Here is a 16,178-nt window from a genome sequence, read left to right on the forward strand (position 1 = left end):
GCCTGCTTTCTCCCTTGGCCAACATTCCTCTCTCTTTCCCGGTTCAGATTCAGTTGCAGAACAGCGCCCAGTGCTGCTGCAGCCACAGTGCTCCTTTAAGAAGTGCAGGCTAGCTTTAAGAAACCCAAGTCCCTAACAATATTGGGTCTGCTGCTGATGCATGAAGCCAATGGGAAAATCTGGCTGGAGACAGAAATCATTACAATTAGTAATCAGCATGCTGTGTGCACTCCATTCAGAGTGTGCTGTCCTCCTATGTTGCCTGGGTTCGGGTGCTAACCAATTCTAGCTCCCCGAACTCTAATTCTAAAACAAACCACAATGCTCAAACGTACCAGATTATAATTGCAACCAATCTCATGATGGCTTCATTAAGGCAGTCAAAAAATTCCTTCAGCGCTTGGCCTCGTTGTTTCATGTTGCCGATTACAAGACCAAAGGCAATGGAGAAGACTACGAGACCCAGTGCATTCACTGCATTGGATGAGCCAGCAACTGGAATAATCTCCTCATCCAGCATCAGCTCCTGCAGTTTTCTGAAAGCATCAGTAATGTTGTTCATCATGGACGGTTCAGTGCTGGTCGTAAGGTTGATGGGTGATGCCGTAGATCCCATGACTTTCCGTTTGTCATAATTCGTTTTGTACTGTAAAAGACAAAGGAATACGAGTGTTAGCATTCAGTGATTTATACCTCTTCCACTTCGTCTTCATTGAACCTCATCCTTATATTAGGACACGGGAAAGAGTAGGCCACCCAGCCCCTTAAGTCTGTGCCACCATTCAACAAGATCGGCACGGTGGCACAGTGGTTAGCACTGCTGCCTCACAGCACTAGGGAGCCGGGTTCAATCCCGGCCTCGGGTCACCGTCTGTGTGGAGTTTGCACATTCTCTCCGTGTCTGCATGGGTTCCCTTCCGGTGCTCCGGTTTCCTCCCACACTCCAAAGATGTGCATGTTAGGTGGATTGGCTGTGGATGATAAGTTGACCCTAATGTCAGGGAGATTAGCAGGGTAAATATGTGGGGTTGCGGGAATAGGGCCTGGGTGGGATTGTGGTTGGGGCAGACTCGATGGGCTGAATGGCCTCCTTCTGCACTGTAGGGATTCAATGATCTGACTGATCTGTATTGCAATTCCATTTACCCATCTTGGCTCCGTAGCCCTAATGCTGGGCTAGCAAAAAAAATAACTCTTGAAATCAGCTTTGGATGTGGAAAATGGGAGCAAGTGTCATGGACTAACAAAACATCTGGTGGTTGGGTAGCTCATCAACATTCAGTTGATAAAGCAGACTAGAACATCTCTTCCAAATCTTGTTGAACCAGATACTTTATAGCACCATTTTCTGCTTTCTCAGGAATTTTCTGAAGTTAACTTTCTTTTCTCATTGACTGTTAGACCTCCCGAGATGATGACAAAACTTTTCAGAGTTCTTGCCTAATCACTGACCCCCGCTACCATTTTTTCTGGCTTTGTCTCTTCAGCAATGTCTTGTTGCTATATGGTGGCACAGTGGTTAGCACTGCTGTCTCACAGTGCCAGGGACGAAGGTTCGATTCCCGGCTTGGGTCACTGTCTGTGCGGTGTCTGCACGTTCTCCCCATGTCTGCGTGAGCCCCCTCCGGGTGCACTGATTTCCTCCCACAGTCCAAAAGGTTAGGTGCATTGGCTGTGCTAAATTCTCCCTCAGTGTACCCGAACAGGCGCTGGAATGTGGCGACGAGGGAATTTTGACAATAACTTCATTGCAATGTTGATGTAAGCCTACTTGTGACACTAATGTTTAAACTTAAACTTCTTCCTGTGTTACAATTTGCTTCTTCTTGCCTATTTGAACCTCGGGGGATTTAACCTGTCGAGGAGAATGTTTGTGTAGAGCTGGTTTCAGAGGGTGCCCTGTTCTCCTTACACTGCTAAGGATTGTTCTAGTGTGCTACAGATAGTTCCTTTAAAAGAAATCCAGCCCATGCATTCTAAGTGCTCACCTTACGTTTGTCTGCTCACATCACGTTTGCAGTGGTGTGATTTTATCTGCCAGGGCTTCTTCAGAGAGCAAGCTGATGACGCTTTAAACATAGTAATGATTAGCTGTGCTGAAGTTAAATGAAGGCTATTAGGTTTGCAACAAGTTTCTCTAGGAGTATCTGGGGAAATGCTAAGTCCTTTGGGTTTTAAGTTTGTGCTCAGTGCACTCTAGTGGAAAGCAAATAGGAAATTAATCGTCATTTTAGTGGCATTCTTAATGCAGCAAAGTTATATGTTGTCCCCTGTGGCTTCTTGAAAAGATTCCTGTGACGTGGATGTGGACAGTGTTTGAAATAATTAAATACTGCCGCTATTTAAATAGCAGAGATAGGCATTTAAGTAGAGTGCATTCAGTTCCTGCATGGTGTAATTTCAAGGTCAGGATCTTTCTGCTCTTTTCCCAATTAGAGTCACAAGCCCGATTATAGAAAGGATATTATTAAACTAGAAAGAATGCAGAAAAGATTTACTATCAGGACTTGATGGTTTGAGTTATAAGGAGAGGCTGGATAGACTGGGACTTTATTCCCTGGAGCATAGGTGACTTAGGGGTGATCTTATAGAGGTTTATAAAATAATGAGGGCCATAGATCAGCTAGGTAGTCAACATCTTTTCCCAGAGGTAGGGGAGTCTAAAACTAAAGTGAGAGGGGAGAGATACAAAAGTGTCCAGAGGGGCAATTTTTTCACACAGAGGGTGGTGAGCGTCTGGAACAAGCTGCCAGAGGCAGTAGTAGAGGCGGGTACAATTTTGTCTTTTAAAAAGCATTTAGACAGTTATATGGGTAAGATGGGTACGGAGGGATATGGGCAAAAGCGGGCAATTGGGACTAGCTTAGTGGTTTTTTTAAAAAAAGGACAGCATGGACAAGTTGGGCCGAAGGGCCTGTTTCCATGCTGTAAATCTTTATGACTAATTTGGTACGAGACTCACATCAACACTATAACATTGCATTAACACTATTGTGTTATTTTACTTGTTTAGTATTACTCTTAAAGCACTAATCCATGGTTACTTACAACAATTGCTACAATTATCAGTACTGGTACTACTGCAGGAACATTAATGTTCTGTACTTTAATGTCACAACAGACTTTTCAGAAGGGTAAGAGTAACACCTTGCCAAGGGGAGGAAATTGCAGGAGATGATTGATAACATAGGAAATACAGTTTGAGAAGTCGTTAAAAAGGATGGGAGAAAGACAGGGAGATAGGGGGACAGAGGAGATCATTTCAGAGAGTGGCAGAAAGGTAGCAGAAAACTCTGGGAAGGTGGGATATTCTGGAGGGCAGGATTAAAAGACTGAAGGTTGTGGGAAGGAAAGTCAACCAGGAAAAGTTTGTATGTACAAAAAAGATAAAAATGTAAATTTAATATACTGAAAGGCAGGAAGTCAGTGTAAAGCAGGGAGAACTGGAATGACAGAGGAGTGGGATTTATCTGGGAGAAAGTACAAGCAGCTGCATTTTGGACAAATTGGAATTTATGGAGCATAGACAAAGGCAAGCATCAACGAGGACACTAAATTAATCCAGGTCGCAATTATATCGGTTAAGAAAGTTTTTCTTGACCTAACAGTGGGAGGTGAAAGGAATTTGGATGTATGAAGTAACCTAAGCAAAGTCAAGAAAAATCTACGGAACATTTTTTGACGTAACCTTCATGGAATGCATGGAAGAGTTGAAGCATCTGTTGACGTGTCAATGACATGAAATGTTAACTCTGTTTCTAGAAACTTTCCATTTGTTATTTTTATAGTGGAAAAAATATATTGGGTCCTAAATACCAATGGCCAGCAGAAGCGAGGTGACAGGAGATACAAGCCTGTCTAAATTAGCAGGTATGTAGATAACAAAATTGGAGTGGTGCCGTGTTGCTCTGATTGAGGTCAGTAGGTCTAAGACTGTACAATAAAAGGTATATATTTTTTAAAAACTTCAGCTCCACATGGTGCCAGCAGAAGAACTTTTGAGCATAATTGATTCTTTTGTTGGATTGATTATCATTGGTTGGAAGATTTTGGAAGATTTTCCAGAGTCTCCATAAGACCATAGGGGATTTTCACATTAACTTCATTGCAGTGTTAATGTAAGCCTATTTGTGATGAATAAATGAACTTTAGATACAAGAGCAGAATCATTCAGCCCATTGAGTCTGCTCCACCATTCAATCATGGCTGATATGTTTTTCAACCCCATCCTCCCGCCTTTTTCCCGTAATCTTTGATCCCCTTACCAATCAAGAACCTATCCATCTCTGTCTTAAATGACCTGGCTGCCACATCTTTCTGTGGCAATGAATTCCACAGATTCACCATGCCCTGGCTGAAGAAATTCCTCCTCATCTCGATTCTTAAGTGTTGTCCCTTTGCTCTCAGATCCTAGTCTTTCCTACTAATGGAAACATCTTTCCCATGTCCATTCTATCCAGGCCTTTCAGTATTCTGTAAGTTTCAATGTCTCAGTGGGAGTAATGCTGGCTTTTAGCTTGAGTTCCTTTGAAGCATTAAAGTACATATTGGATTGAACAGCCAAGAAAGTGGGAACCACTTCGGCCCAGCTCCCCTCCTCTTCAAAAGGATTATTCATCATTTGGACACAGGTTTAAGATTGAGTCTATGTTTAATAACTACTCACCTGTTTGAAACAAGCCTCAACTAGATTGGGTGGGAACATATTCCTGTAGAACATAAAGAAGGAAGAATTAGTACTGAGACAATAATTCAGCACTTGTACCTCGATCTGTGTTGTGGTATGTCTGCTGTTGCCCTATACTTTAGATGATGAAAATGATAACAGTGCGAAGAGGTACAAACCTGTCTTGGACAGTTATATTAAACAAATGTAGAGCCATCATTAAACAAGTCCTCCTCAAAAGATTTTAAGTTACATGTCAGCCATATCATTAGGGCATGATAACCGAAAATGGTTGAGATGGATAAACTACTCCTATACCGGAAATAACTGGAACCTTTCCTGGCTGGGCGGCACGGTGGCAGAGTGGTTATCACTGCTGCCTCACAGCGTCAGGGACCCGGGTTCGATTCCTGGCCTGGGTCTGCGTGCAGTTTGCACGTTCTCCCCGTGCCTGTGTGGGTTTCCTCTGGGTGCTCCGGTTTCCTCCCGTAGTCTGAAAGACGTGCTGGTTGGTTGCATTGACCTGAACAGACGCCGGAGTGTGGCGATGAGGGGAATTTCACAGTAACTTCATTGCAGTGTTAATGTAAGCCTTACTTGTGACCAATAAATAAACTTTAACATTGGTGCCAATGGTGCAAAATGGGATTTCATTGCATCATCCCTTACCACTCCGCCAAATGGGCACGTGTTACTCTCGTCAGAGTGCTGAATGAGACAAAGTCAACTTGTTGCCTGCTCCTTTGGTGTGCTGACTCTCAAACAGCCATGTATCTGGTTTAAATCAATGGCTGTTTGGGTATATCATTGCGGGATCCAGTTATCACTGTTGTACACCAAGTATACTCCCTTTATGCAGAAGAAAGACAAATGGCAAAAAAAAAGGACTTGCGTTGATGTGAAAGAAAGAAATGACCATTGTTTGTGCACTGAACTAGTGGGATTTTTTTTTAGAGAAACCTCCAATTCTGATCGGACAATGGAAAGGGATCGAGTGGAAGAAGCACTTGGCCCCTCTCCTGTTGGGAGTTTCTCAAAGACCTCAAGAGGTGACACTATCCTGACAGAAATAGGTTCAGCCCAAATTCCATTCATGAGGACAAAGGAACGGGACTCTGTTCTGCAATTCAAAGCCAGCTCCTTGAAATAAAAGGCCACCTAATCCACTGTCTGATTACAGCACAACCAGATACCTCTCATTACGAGATTTACTGACCTGATTAGATCCATGAAAGCATCAGCAGCCTGCACCTTCTCAATCTTTCCCTCCCGATGTAGGTCAACCTTTGATCCTTTCCCAGGATGGATGATCATTACCATGACAATCCCAATGAACACAGCAATGACAGTGGTCACCATGTAAAAAACCACAGCTCGGATTCCCATCTTACCAGATGCTTTGCTGTCCAAGGCTGCCATTCCTAATTGAGAACAGATAAAGGGAACAATTCAGATGCAGAATGGTCTGTATAGCAGCAGCAGAGCTATAAAACAGACACATTATCACTGGAAGTAGCTGATCACTATCACAAAATAACTTGTAGCTTGCTTACTGCTGAAGGCTCACTGTTAAAGCAATCTGCTGTGCAAGCTATTCATCATCGCATTGCTTTCCAAAGCAACCCACTCGCTGTTACAGGATTCATAGTCATCTGCAGGAGGCCATTGAGCCCATCCATGTCTGGCTCCCCATGGGACAATCCAGTCAGTCCCATTCCCCCGCTCAATCCCCATAACTCTGTCAGTTTATTTCCTTCAATTACCCACCAAATCTTCTTTTGAAATCAGTGATTGTTTCCGCTTCAATCAATCGCTGTGTAAAAAAGTTCCTCCTCACTTCTCTCCCCATCTCTTGTTCCAAATCTTAAATCTCTGTCCCCTAGTGCTTGTGCCATCAGCTATTGGGAAGAGTCTTTCCTTGTCCGCCTTATCTAAGCCTATTATGATATTGTACATCCCTGCCAGTTCCACCCTGAATCACCAAGGCAAACAATCCCAGCCTTTCTAACCTAACCTTGTAACTAAAACCCTCCCTAACCCTGGAACCATTCTGGTAAATCTCCTCCGAACCCTCTCCAGGACCTTCACACTTTTCTGAAAGTGTGGTCACCAGAACGGAATGCAATACTCTAGTTGGGGTCTAACAAGAGCTTTCTAAAGGTTCAGCATTACACCCGAGTATTACTCAACAAGTGGAATTTTTCCATTCTCTGCACAGATTGCTTGCTGAGGCGGGAAAACCAGTGTGTAGTTGCTCAGATAGCTTTACTCACCACATTGTGCAACATGCTGTGCAAAGTAAAATAGAGGCGTCACCCATGGCGTCACACTGGTCGGGCGGGGTGGGACTGGAAAAAGACAGCAACATCGGGAACTCTGAGACCTTTTTAAAGGGACCCCAATCTCCAATAAAGAAAGCAGGACCACCTCCTCACCACCGACATGGGAAACCCCCTGGCACAGATAAGGGGAACCTTCCCGAACAGAGCTGCCCAGAGGGTACCCCAACACTGCACCCAGGCACCTTGTCACTGCCTCCTGCACTCCTTGGCAATATCAGGGGGCTGTGCAGGTTCCCTTTGCCTGGTTCACGTTTTAAAAACCTGTTATGAAACTTGCCGACGTGAATTCCCAAGTTAGGGGGATGATATGGCGGGGAAACCAGCTAATTATATTTAAATGTATTGAAATGAGTTTCCCAACCTTCCTGGGTAGGAATCTCATTGTGTCACTAGTGAAGGGGGGGGCGGGGGTGGAAATCGGAAAATGAGATCCCACTGGCGAGATTCTGGTTTTCCAGCTGTTGCGAGATGTTGTGCCCACATTGCCATTTGGGATTGTAGCGAACACTGGTACAAAATCCTCCTCAAGCTCAAGATTCTATCAGCTTTGCTAACAATCTTTCAGTGTGTATGGCCACTTTCTAAGTTGAATACAGATGCATCTCTATACCTGTCCAATCTTTAGAATTGTGCTCTTAAGTCTGTACTGCCTCTCCCTATCCATTCTGCCAAAACGCATCACCTCACACATCCCTGCCTAAAAAATTCACTTCATTTACTTAATTCTTTTTTAAACACAACGTGAACACCATCATGCTACTGTCACATATAATCTACCCATAACTTATGAAAGCGAGTTAGTACCAAATTTCTCTGTTTACAATCACACTTCCAACATTATTTGGTTACAAATGCAATGCCCTCTATAACACAATCTGATATTGTGAACTAACTGGCACGAACTGTATTCAACAGATGTAATTCTGTAACCCCACACTCCCATAAGCCAATGTTGTAGCCTTAGGCATGGATACTAAACAGAGGCCACCTTACTAAAATTTATTAACATTTTCAAAGCAAATGATTCTTCTATGCCATTGATCCCTGGAGCTTCACAAAACATGTCTCCTGCCAGTTTTACAATTACTGGAAACTTATATTTTGGATTGAGGAAATGACTTTGCTAATGAGAACTCACAAGGAGAAGGATGAGATAATGGAAGAGGCTAGATTGGGGGACTGTACAGTGAGACATTATACTTGTTTCCTGCATATTAACATGCATTCAGATATAAACAGACCTCCTCTTGTGTTCTGAACCCAAAGGTCCAACCCCCAGTGCTGTGACCCCCACTATGGGTAGATGTGTCCCAATAGATTCCAGCTGGAATTGGGATTGATGCTGTGAGCACTAATCAGATTCACACTGGTTGTCCAGCCAACTGCCCCTCTTCCCCCACACAACCCTGATGGCAACATACGCTGTCGACTGGAGCCATGGATAGTGAGGGTAGGGGTTCCAATTTCTTTCCATCACATGGCTGACCAGGAATCTCTCCCACTCTTACCGCCTGCCATTAGCATATGTCGGGGAGATTTACAAGCTGATTTTCATCCTGATTGGCTGCATTAGGAATGTACCTTTCCTGGCCATCAAGTCCTAGGGTGGAATTTTCCTTTTCCGGGAATCGTAGCGGGCGGGACAAGACCATGCAAAGGTCCGTTGACCTTGGACGGGATTTTCCCGTCTTAGAGCATGGCCGGAAAATCCCATCCCTAGATTGGGACTTGAAGTTGGAGCTCTGGCTCAAAGACAGAGATGTTAACTATTGGGCCACAAGACCTCCCCATGAACAGACCCAGAAGACCTTAATTAAGTTTCTCAACACCTCCAAAGATGGCACTCTCCCTAGGAGGTTACAGATAAAGTGTGCCAGACCTGAAGGTACAGCTCACTTTTACAGGGAGTACAGATTTATCTGTCGAGGTAAAAATGACAACTTGCATTTATGCATAGTTTAACATAGGAAAACATTCTAAGGCACAACACAGCAGCATTATCAAACAAAACTTGAGACATCACCTCTGCCTTGATTTTCTTTGCACTGGTCATTCCAAGTAGCGTCGGGTGATCTCTGTCAAACTTGTCAGGCAAGACATCATCTCTCTAAAGGTCATTAATTCTCCTCAATGAAATAATCTCCTCAATGAAACATAAGCATTGTAATTCTATACACTGACAGGATATACTGTGACGCAGGGAATTAGGGATTATGGGGATCAGGCGGGTAAGTGGAACTGATCCACTTCAGATCAGCCATGATCTTATTGAATGGCGGGGCAGGCTCAAGGGGCTAGATGGCCTACTCCTGCTCCTATTTCTTATGTTCCTATGTTCTTATCATTGATGGAGCACATGTAGCCTTGTAAACTTGATATGAAAACTTTTGGCCCTGATTGATTGAGCAACAGACCAGTGAGAAACCAAAGATTGATCAGCATTTGTGAGCTGCAACATATAAGCCAGACAGGCCTGCTTTTCCTCAGTGGATCCTTATCCAAATGGTCTGAACTTCAGGTGGCTTTACTAGGCAGTCATACCTTTATTCATACAGGTGCCCACCCCATTATCCAGAACTCCAGTCTCAGAATTTAGGTTGGGATCAGGGCAAAGACAGAAGGGCGGCACATTGGCGCAGTAGTTAGCACTGCTGCCTCACAGTGCCATGGACATGGGTTCACGTCCAGCTTTGGGTGACTGTCTGTGGAGTCTGCACATTCTCCCCATATCTGTGTCGGTTTCCTCCGGGTGCTCCAGTTTCCTCCCACATTCCAAAGATGTGCGGGTTAGGTGGATTGACCATAGTAAATTGCCCCTTAGTATCCCAAGATGTGTAGGTTAGATGGACTGGCCATGGTAAATTGCCCCTTGGTGTCTCAAGGTGTGCAAGTTAGATGGATTAGCCATGGCGAATGTGTAGGGGTTGTGGGGATAGGGCGGGAGACAGGGCCTGTGTAAGATACTCTGTCAGAGAGACAGTGCAGACTCGATAGCCCAATGGCTTCCTTCTTCGCTGCTTTGTTGCACTTGCAATGATGGAGTTTGGAATTTCTATCCTGTTGGATGTTGAGATTGTCAAGACACACAAGGGTGAGTTTTGAATGTTGCTGTTGAGCAGGGAATAACAGTTAGGGGGGAGGGGGGGGGGGTTCACCCACCATTGATAACCTTCACAACTATCTCCTCTAAAGTTGTGAAGTGAAAATTCATCACCTATGTTCTTTTCAATTCTATCCTTCGCTACCTTCAACGCCTTTCATGCAGGTGCTGGTCATTTTACCTTCTTATATACAGCCCTGTACACTTAACTGTATTCAATTTAACCAAATCATTGTCCCACCACTAGTTCATATCATACAACACATTGTGTAATTTCCGAATTGCCTCCCCCGATTCCACAAACACTCTTAGTTTGATTTCTCCTGAAAATCTAACCAATTTGCATTGAGTTTCTGAATCCAAGTCATTGAAGGAAATTAGAATCAGCGATATTTCCATCACGCAGCCCCGGGCATCTAGTGAGTACTTCCTCCACCCTTAACTCCTATAATGAGTGTTCTTTGTTTTCCATCTTTGGGCCAAGTTATTATTCAGCACACTAACTCTCATCTACAAAGAGTAATAACAATCATTTGGACAGTAACACTGTCATGTATAAGCTGTAATAATGACAGCTTTTTGGAGAGTAAGGCTGACATTTAAATTTTGTAATAATGACAAATACTTGGATGCTTGGAGCTGGATTTTCCGTTCCAGTGGGGGTTCCTGCTTGAAATGGGTCAAGGCAGATCCCATTCTGACAGCATTGGATTTTGTAGGTCAGATTTATTATGGTAATGAGGTCAAGTTACCAGCTCCTTTCGCGCTGTCTACTGGAGGAACGCATGGGAAATCCGGTGCTTTTGAAGCACTTATATAGAAGCCAGCTTACTTAACAGCTGGGCGCATGGATTTAGAATAGAGGAAAGGGCAGCGTGGCCGAGGATGCCGCAAGAGGAACACAGGGCTTCAAGTTCACAAACTGTTCTGTGGAAGCAAATTGTTCCAAGTATGAGATAGGAGGGAGAGAACTTTGATGACTATGGGGAGGAAGCCAATAAAATGAAGCAACCAGACACCGAGGAAGGAAGTGGCTTGGTATTCAAAGCCATCTCCATGTGACAACTTTGTTTTAAGTTTAATGACCAGGGTAAGGAAGGGACAAGGAGGCAATCAGACCTCGTGACGATGCAAGTAAAGAAGCACATATTCCATTTCTAACCACCATTCCCTCATTGCATGAGCACCATTCTGCAACATACCAGGAATGTGCACAAGATTCCATTTACAGAATTGTCGATGCTTTTCCGCATTAATCAACTCCATTAAGGAGCACTTAAAGGTACCTGGGTTGAATTCCTTACAGTGGAAAATAGAGGATCTTCACATTGTGCATTTTATTTTTAGAAGGGGAAAGTAGCCCATAATGTAAGTGACCCAGAGAACAGCCACAGGTTTTAGATACCCTATCGTCAACCTCTGACCTCTCGCCCCATGCGGCACAGTGATTAGCACTGCTGTCTCAGAATGCCAGGGACCTGGGTTCGATTCCTGACTTGGGCCACTGTCTGTGTGGAGTCTGCATGTTCTCCCTGTGTCTGTGTGGGTTTCCTCTGGGTTCTCTGGTTTCCTCCCACAGTTCGAAAGACATGCTGGTTAGGTGTATTGGCCATGCTAAATTCTCCCTCAGTGTACCCAATCAGGCACCGGAGTGTGGTGACTAGAGGATTTTCACAGTAAATTCATTGCAGTGTTAATGTAAGCCTACTTGTGACACTAATAAACAAACTAAAAAAACCATATGAGAATGAAGCTTTACACTTATAGAGACATATGGAGGAGAGAGAGTTGGGAAATAGGAGACCTGACAGATACAGGTTGGCCATAAAATTGTCATTGCATAGGTGTTTGATAACAAGCCCTCTCATTTGTCATTGTGTAATAATGGTGCACTTTGGTCACATGCACATTTATTTTGGAACTTTTGCCTATCAGGTTCGAATGGAATTCTATAACAAAAACAGAAAATGTTACAAAACCTTGGCAGGTCTGACAGTATCTGTGGAGAGAGAATAGAGCCAACGTTTCGAGTCTAGATGACCCTTCGTCAAAGCTAAGAGCAAAGAAAATTAGCAGAGATTTATACTATGAGGATGGGAGGGGTCTGTAATTGGACAAAGGGAATATAAATGAGGATGAAAAAGGCTGAGAAAGGTGCTAAAAAGTGTCCATTAATTCATCTGTGAATGGCAGAACAGAGGTACAGATGGTTAAGGGATTGCCTGAGGATTATTGCAGTTGCCCTGAAATGGGTGAGGGAGGGGGACAAGGAGGAGAGCTGGAAAGGAAAGTGGAAAAATGGAAATGAGAAAGAAGGATGATAAAAATGGATGAATGAGATGAAAAGAAGAAACAAAATGAAATAAAATAAATAGAAATGGGGTGAAGGTGGAGGGGAGAGTTCATGCTCTGAAGTTATTGAACTCAATGTTCAGTCTGAAAGGCTGTAAAGTGCCCAATTGGAAGATGAGCTGCTGTTCCTCCAGTTTGCATTGGGATTCAATAGAACATTGCAAAAGGCCAAGGATGGACATGTGGACTCGAGAGCAGGGTGGTGTGTTGAAGTAGCAAGCGACAGGAAGCTCTGGGTCCTGCTTGCGGACAGACCGAGGGTGTTCAGCAAAATGATCACCCAGTCTGCGATTGGTCTCTCTGATGTAGAAGAGACCGCAAATTCAATAGACCAGATTGACGGAAGCACTGCTTCACCTGAAAGGGGTGTTTAGGACCTGGGACGGTGAGCAGGGAGGAGGTAAAGGGGCAGGTGTTGCACCTTTTGCGATTGCATGGGAAGGTGCCGTGGGCAGGGGGTGAGGTGTTGGGTGTGATGGAGGAGTGGACCAGGGTGTCCCGGAGAGAACGGTCCCTGCGGAATGCTGACCGGGGGAGTGAGGGGAAGATGTGTTGAGTAGTGGCATCATGCTGGAGTTGGTGGAGGATGATCCTTTGAATGCGGAAGCTGGTGGGGTGAAAAGTGAGGACAAGGGGGCCCCTATCCTGGTTCTGGGAGGGGGGGGGGGGGGTGAGAGCAGTGGCCCGGGGGATGGGTTGAATGCGGTTTAGAGCCCTGTCAAGCACAGTGGGTGAAAATCCCCGAATGGCATTTGCATCAGGAAGTAGTTTGCACTTTGGAAACTATTGCAATTTTGACTGGTATTGACAAATCTGACAAAGTGAAGTTAGGTTTTAATTTTCCGCTGATTTTTATAATCACCAGAGTAAAACCTCCTGTGAACCAGTTTCATCGGCCAATGTTTGAGAACATATTTTCTTGCATTAGAAAATCTATAATTATTAATGCAACTGAAAATGGATTTATTACAAAAGAAAAATGAGCATTTTTAATAAATGTCCAGTTCACCATCTGAGCAACCGAATTTTAAAGAACTAAATGATTTTAAAGTAACTATATCAGACTATTTATTCTTTCACTGGTTTCTTAGTAAATTAAATATTTTTTAATATTTAAAAGATTTTAAGAGCTTGTGCTTTTATTAGAAAGATTAATGTTAAGAACCCCGTTTGAAGGGACACAAAAGCTTGCCCTTGTCATAGGTTGACACTGTCAGGTTGGCATGGGCATGGTGCCAACCTGTCTGGGTGCAGTGCCAGGGGGCATTGGCAGGCCACTGCCTGGCCATGTCCCTCTCCCCCAGGGGCTACACTCACCTTTATGCTCCCGGGTGAACCTGTTGTAAACCATGCTGACATGGGGGTGTGAATGTACGGGTGGGGGGTCTGTTTAATCAAATTGAAATGTATTACAATTAGTATTACAATTGGCGGCACGGTAGCACAGTGGTTAGCACTGCTGCTTCACAGCTCCAGGGTCCCGGGTTCGATTCCCGGCTCGGGTCACTGTCTGTGTGGAGTTTGCACATTCTCCTTGTGTCTGCGTGGGTTTCCTCCAGGTGCTCCGGTTTCCTCCCACAGTCCAAAGATGTGCGGGTTAGGTTGATTGGCCAGGTTAAAAATTGCCCCTTAGAGTCCTGGGATGCGTAGGTTAGAGGGATTAGTGGGTAAATATGTGGGGGTAGGGCCTGGGTGGGATTGTGGTCGGTGCAGACCCGATGGGCCGAATGGCCTCCTTCTGCACTGTAGGGTTTCTATGATTTCTATGATCTTTACAATGTACATCAACCAAGTTCATGTCCATTGTGAAGGGGCAGCGAAAATTAGAAGTTAGGATCTCGCCGGCGAGATCCGTGACTTCCAGGTTTCGTTGCATCATGAGCCCATGCTGGCAATCTTGTAGATGGTGGGAGGGTACATAAGATCCCATAGGTTCAGAAGTTAACCGCTTAGCCTCTTGAGTCTGTTACGCAATTCAGTAAGATCACAGTTGATCTGTGACCTACCTTCATATACTTTTTTGTGCTTGGCCTAATTTAACATTTGGCAAGCCAGGAGCCTATAAAGGGAAACTTTTAATGAGGTAACTGATGCGCGATTAATTCACACGGGAGGCTAGAACGTACCCGGGAATAAAGGCTTTTATTCACGACAAATAGGAGCACACTACTTAACAATATTATCCCAGACTAAAGACTGCTAGGAAGTAGCAGTGACCTTTATATTCCTGTAAGAAGGCAGAGCCGAACGGAGTGTACCACATAAACAATAATAACAGGTGGAACACCCCAACCCTAACCCCAACAGTAACAAGAGTAACATATGTACAAGTACCCATAGTGGTAACCATCTATGGTTCACCACATTCACCCCTCCTTTAAAAACAAAGGGCGGTGGGGTAAGAAAACAATACGAACTGTCCACATGTTCACAAGTTCAGCCGTTTTGGGGGTCCGCACCGTCTCTGCGACCTCCGCAGCACTGGCTCCAGTGCCGGTTCTGGTGACCGTGGTGACGACCCTCTCTCCGAGGTGGTGTCCACTGACTCCTCCAGTTCCTCTCCCGACTGCCAACCTTGAGATGGCGACAATCCCCTGGACTCAGGCAAGCTGCACACGGGAGTAAGAGGGTTAAGTAGAGGTCCCGATGCTGCCCGCGCCGTGTCAGGAGGGGAGAGAATCGGCAAAGGAATCCTAACCAGGGGTGCGGGAGTGACGGGGGCTTCCAGATCCCCTGCAGGCGCCAGATCTCTGATAGAGACCGTGTCCTCTCGCCCGTCAGGATATGCCACATAGGCATATTGAGGGTTGGCGTGGAGGAGATGGCCCTGTTCAACCAAATGGTCGGACTTGCGGGCCCTAACATGCCGCCGCAGGAGGACAGGTCCTGAGTACGTCAATCAAGACGGCAGTGAGGTCCCAGAGGAAGACTTCCTAGGGAAGGCAAACATCCACTCATGTGGGGTAGCGTTGGTTGCTGTACACAGGAGGGACCGGATCGAATGGAGCGCATCAGGAAGTACCTCTTGCCAACGGGTGACTGGAAGACCCCTAGACCGTAGTGCCAGTAAAACAGCCTTCCAGACTGCAGCATTTTCTCTCTCGACCTGTCCGTTACCCCTGGGGTTGTAACTTGTAGTCCTACTTGAGGCAATTCCCTTAGAGAGCAGGTATTGCCTCAAGTCGTCGCTCATAAACGACGAACCCCTATCACTGTGGATATAACTGGGGTAGCCGAAAAGGGTAAAAAGACTCCGCAGGACTTTGATGACCGTGGCAGAGGACATGTCAGAACAGGGGATGGCAAAGGGGAATCGGGAGTATTCGTCAACAATGTTGAGGAAATACACGTTCCGATCCGTCGAAGGGAGGGGCCCCTTGAAGTCGACACTCAGTCGTTCAAAAGGGCGAGTGACCTTAATGAGGTGTGCCCTGTCAGGCCGGTAGAAGTGCGGCTTGCACTCTGCACAAACCTGGCAGCATCGAGTTATTGACCTGACATCCTCTATGGAATAAGGCAGATTTCGAGCCTTTACAAAATGGAAGAGCCGAGTGATCCCCGGATGGCAGAGATCATTGTGGAGGGCCTGTAACCGGTCCTCCTGCACACTGGCACATGTTCCACGCGACAGGGCATCTGAGGGCTCATTGAGCTTCCCCGGACGGTACATGATATCATAGTTGTAGGTGGAGAGTTTGATTCTCCACCTCAAGATTTT

General features: G+C 45.2%; 1 protein-coding gene across 3 annotated transcripts in view; it reads right to left on the reverse strand.

Moving 5' to 3' along the window:
- The window catches only part of slc1a6 (solute carrier family 1 member 6), a 144,339-nt gene that overhangs the window by 25,162 nt on the left and 102,999 nt on the right, over window positions 1–16,178 (reverse strand). For all 3 annotated transcript variants that reach the window (XM_078198449.1, XM_078198448.1, XM_078198447.1), the window contains 3 exons: window positions 5,883–6,087; window positions 4,667–4,709; window positions 336–646 (listed from right to left, as the gene is read on the reverse strand). In XM_078198449.1, the coding sequence (XP_078054575.1) occupies window positions 336–646; window positions 4,667–4,709; window positions 5,883–6,087 (559 nt within the window). The remainder of the gene's footprint in view (window positions 1–335; window positions 647–4,666; window positions 4,710–5,882; window positions 6,088–16,178) is intronic.

The sequence above is a fragment of the Mustelus asterias genome, chromosome 26 (genome assembly GCF_964213995.1).
Source record: "Mustelus asterias chromosome 26, sMusAst1.hap1.1, whole genome shotgun sequence".
In the NCBI taxonomy this organism is placed as follows: Eukaryota; Metazoa; Chordata; class Chondrichthyes; order Carcharhiniformes; family Triakidae; genus Mustelus; species Mustelus asterias.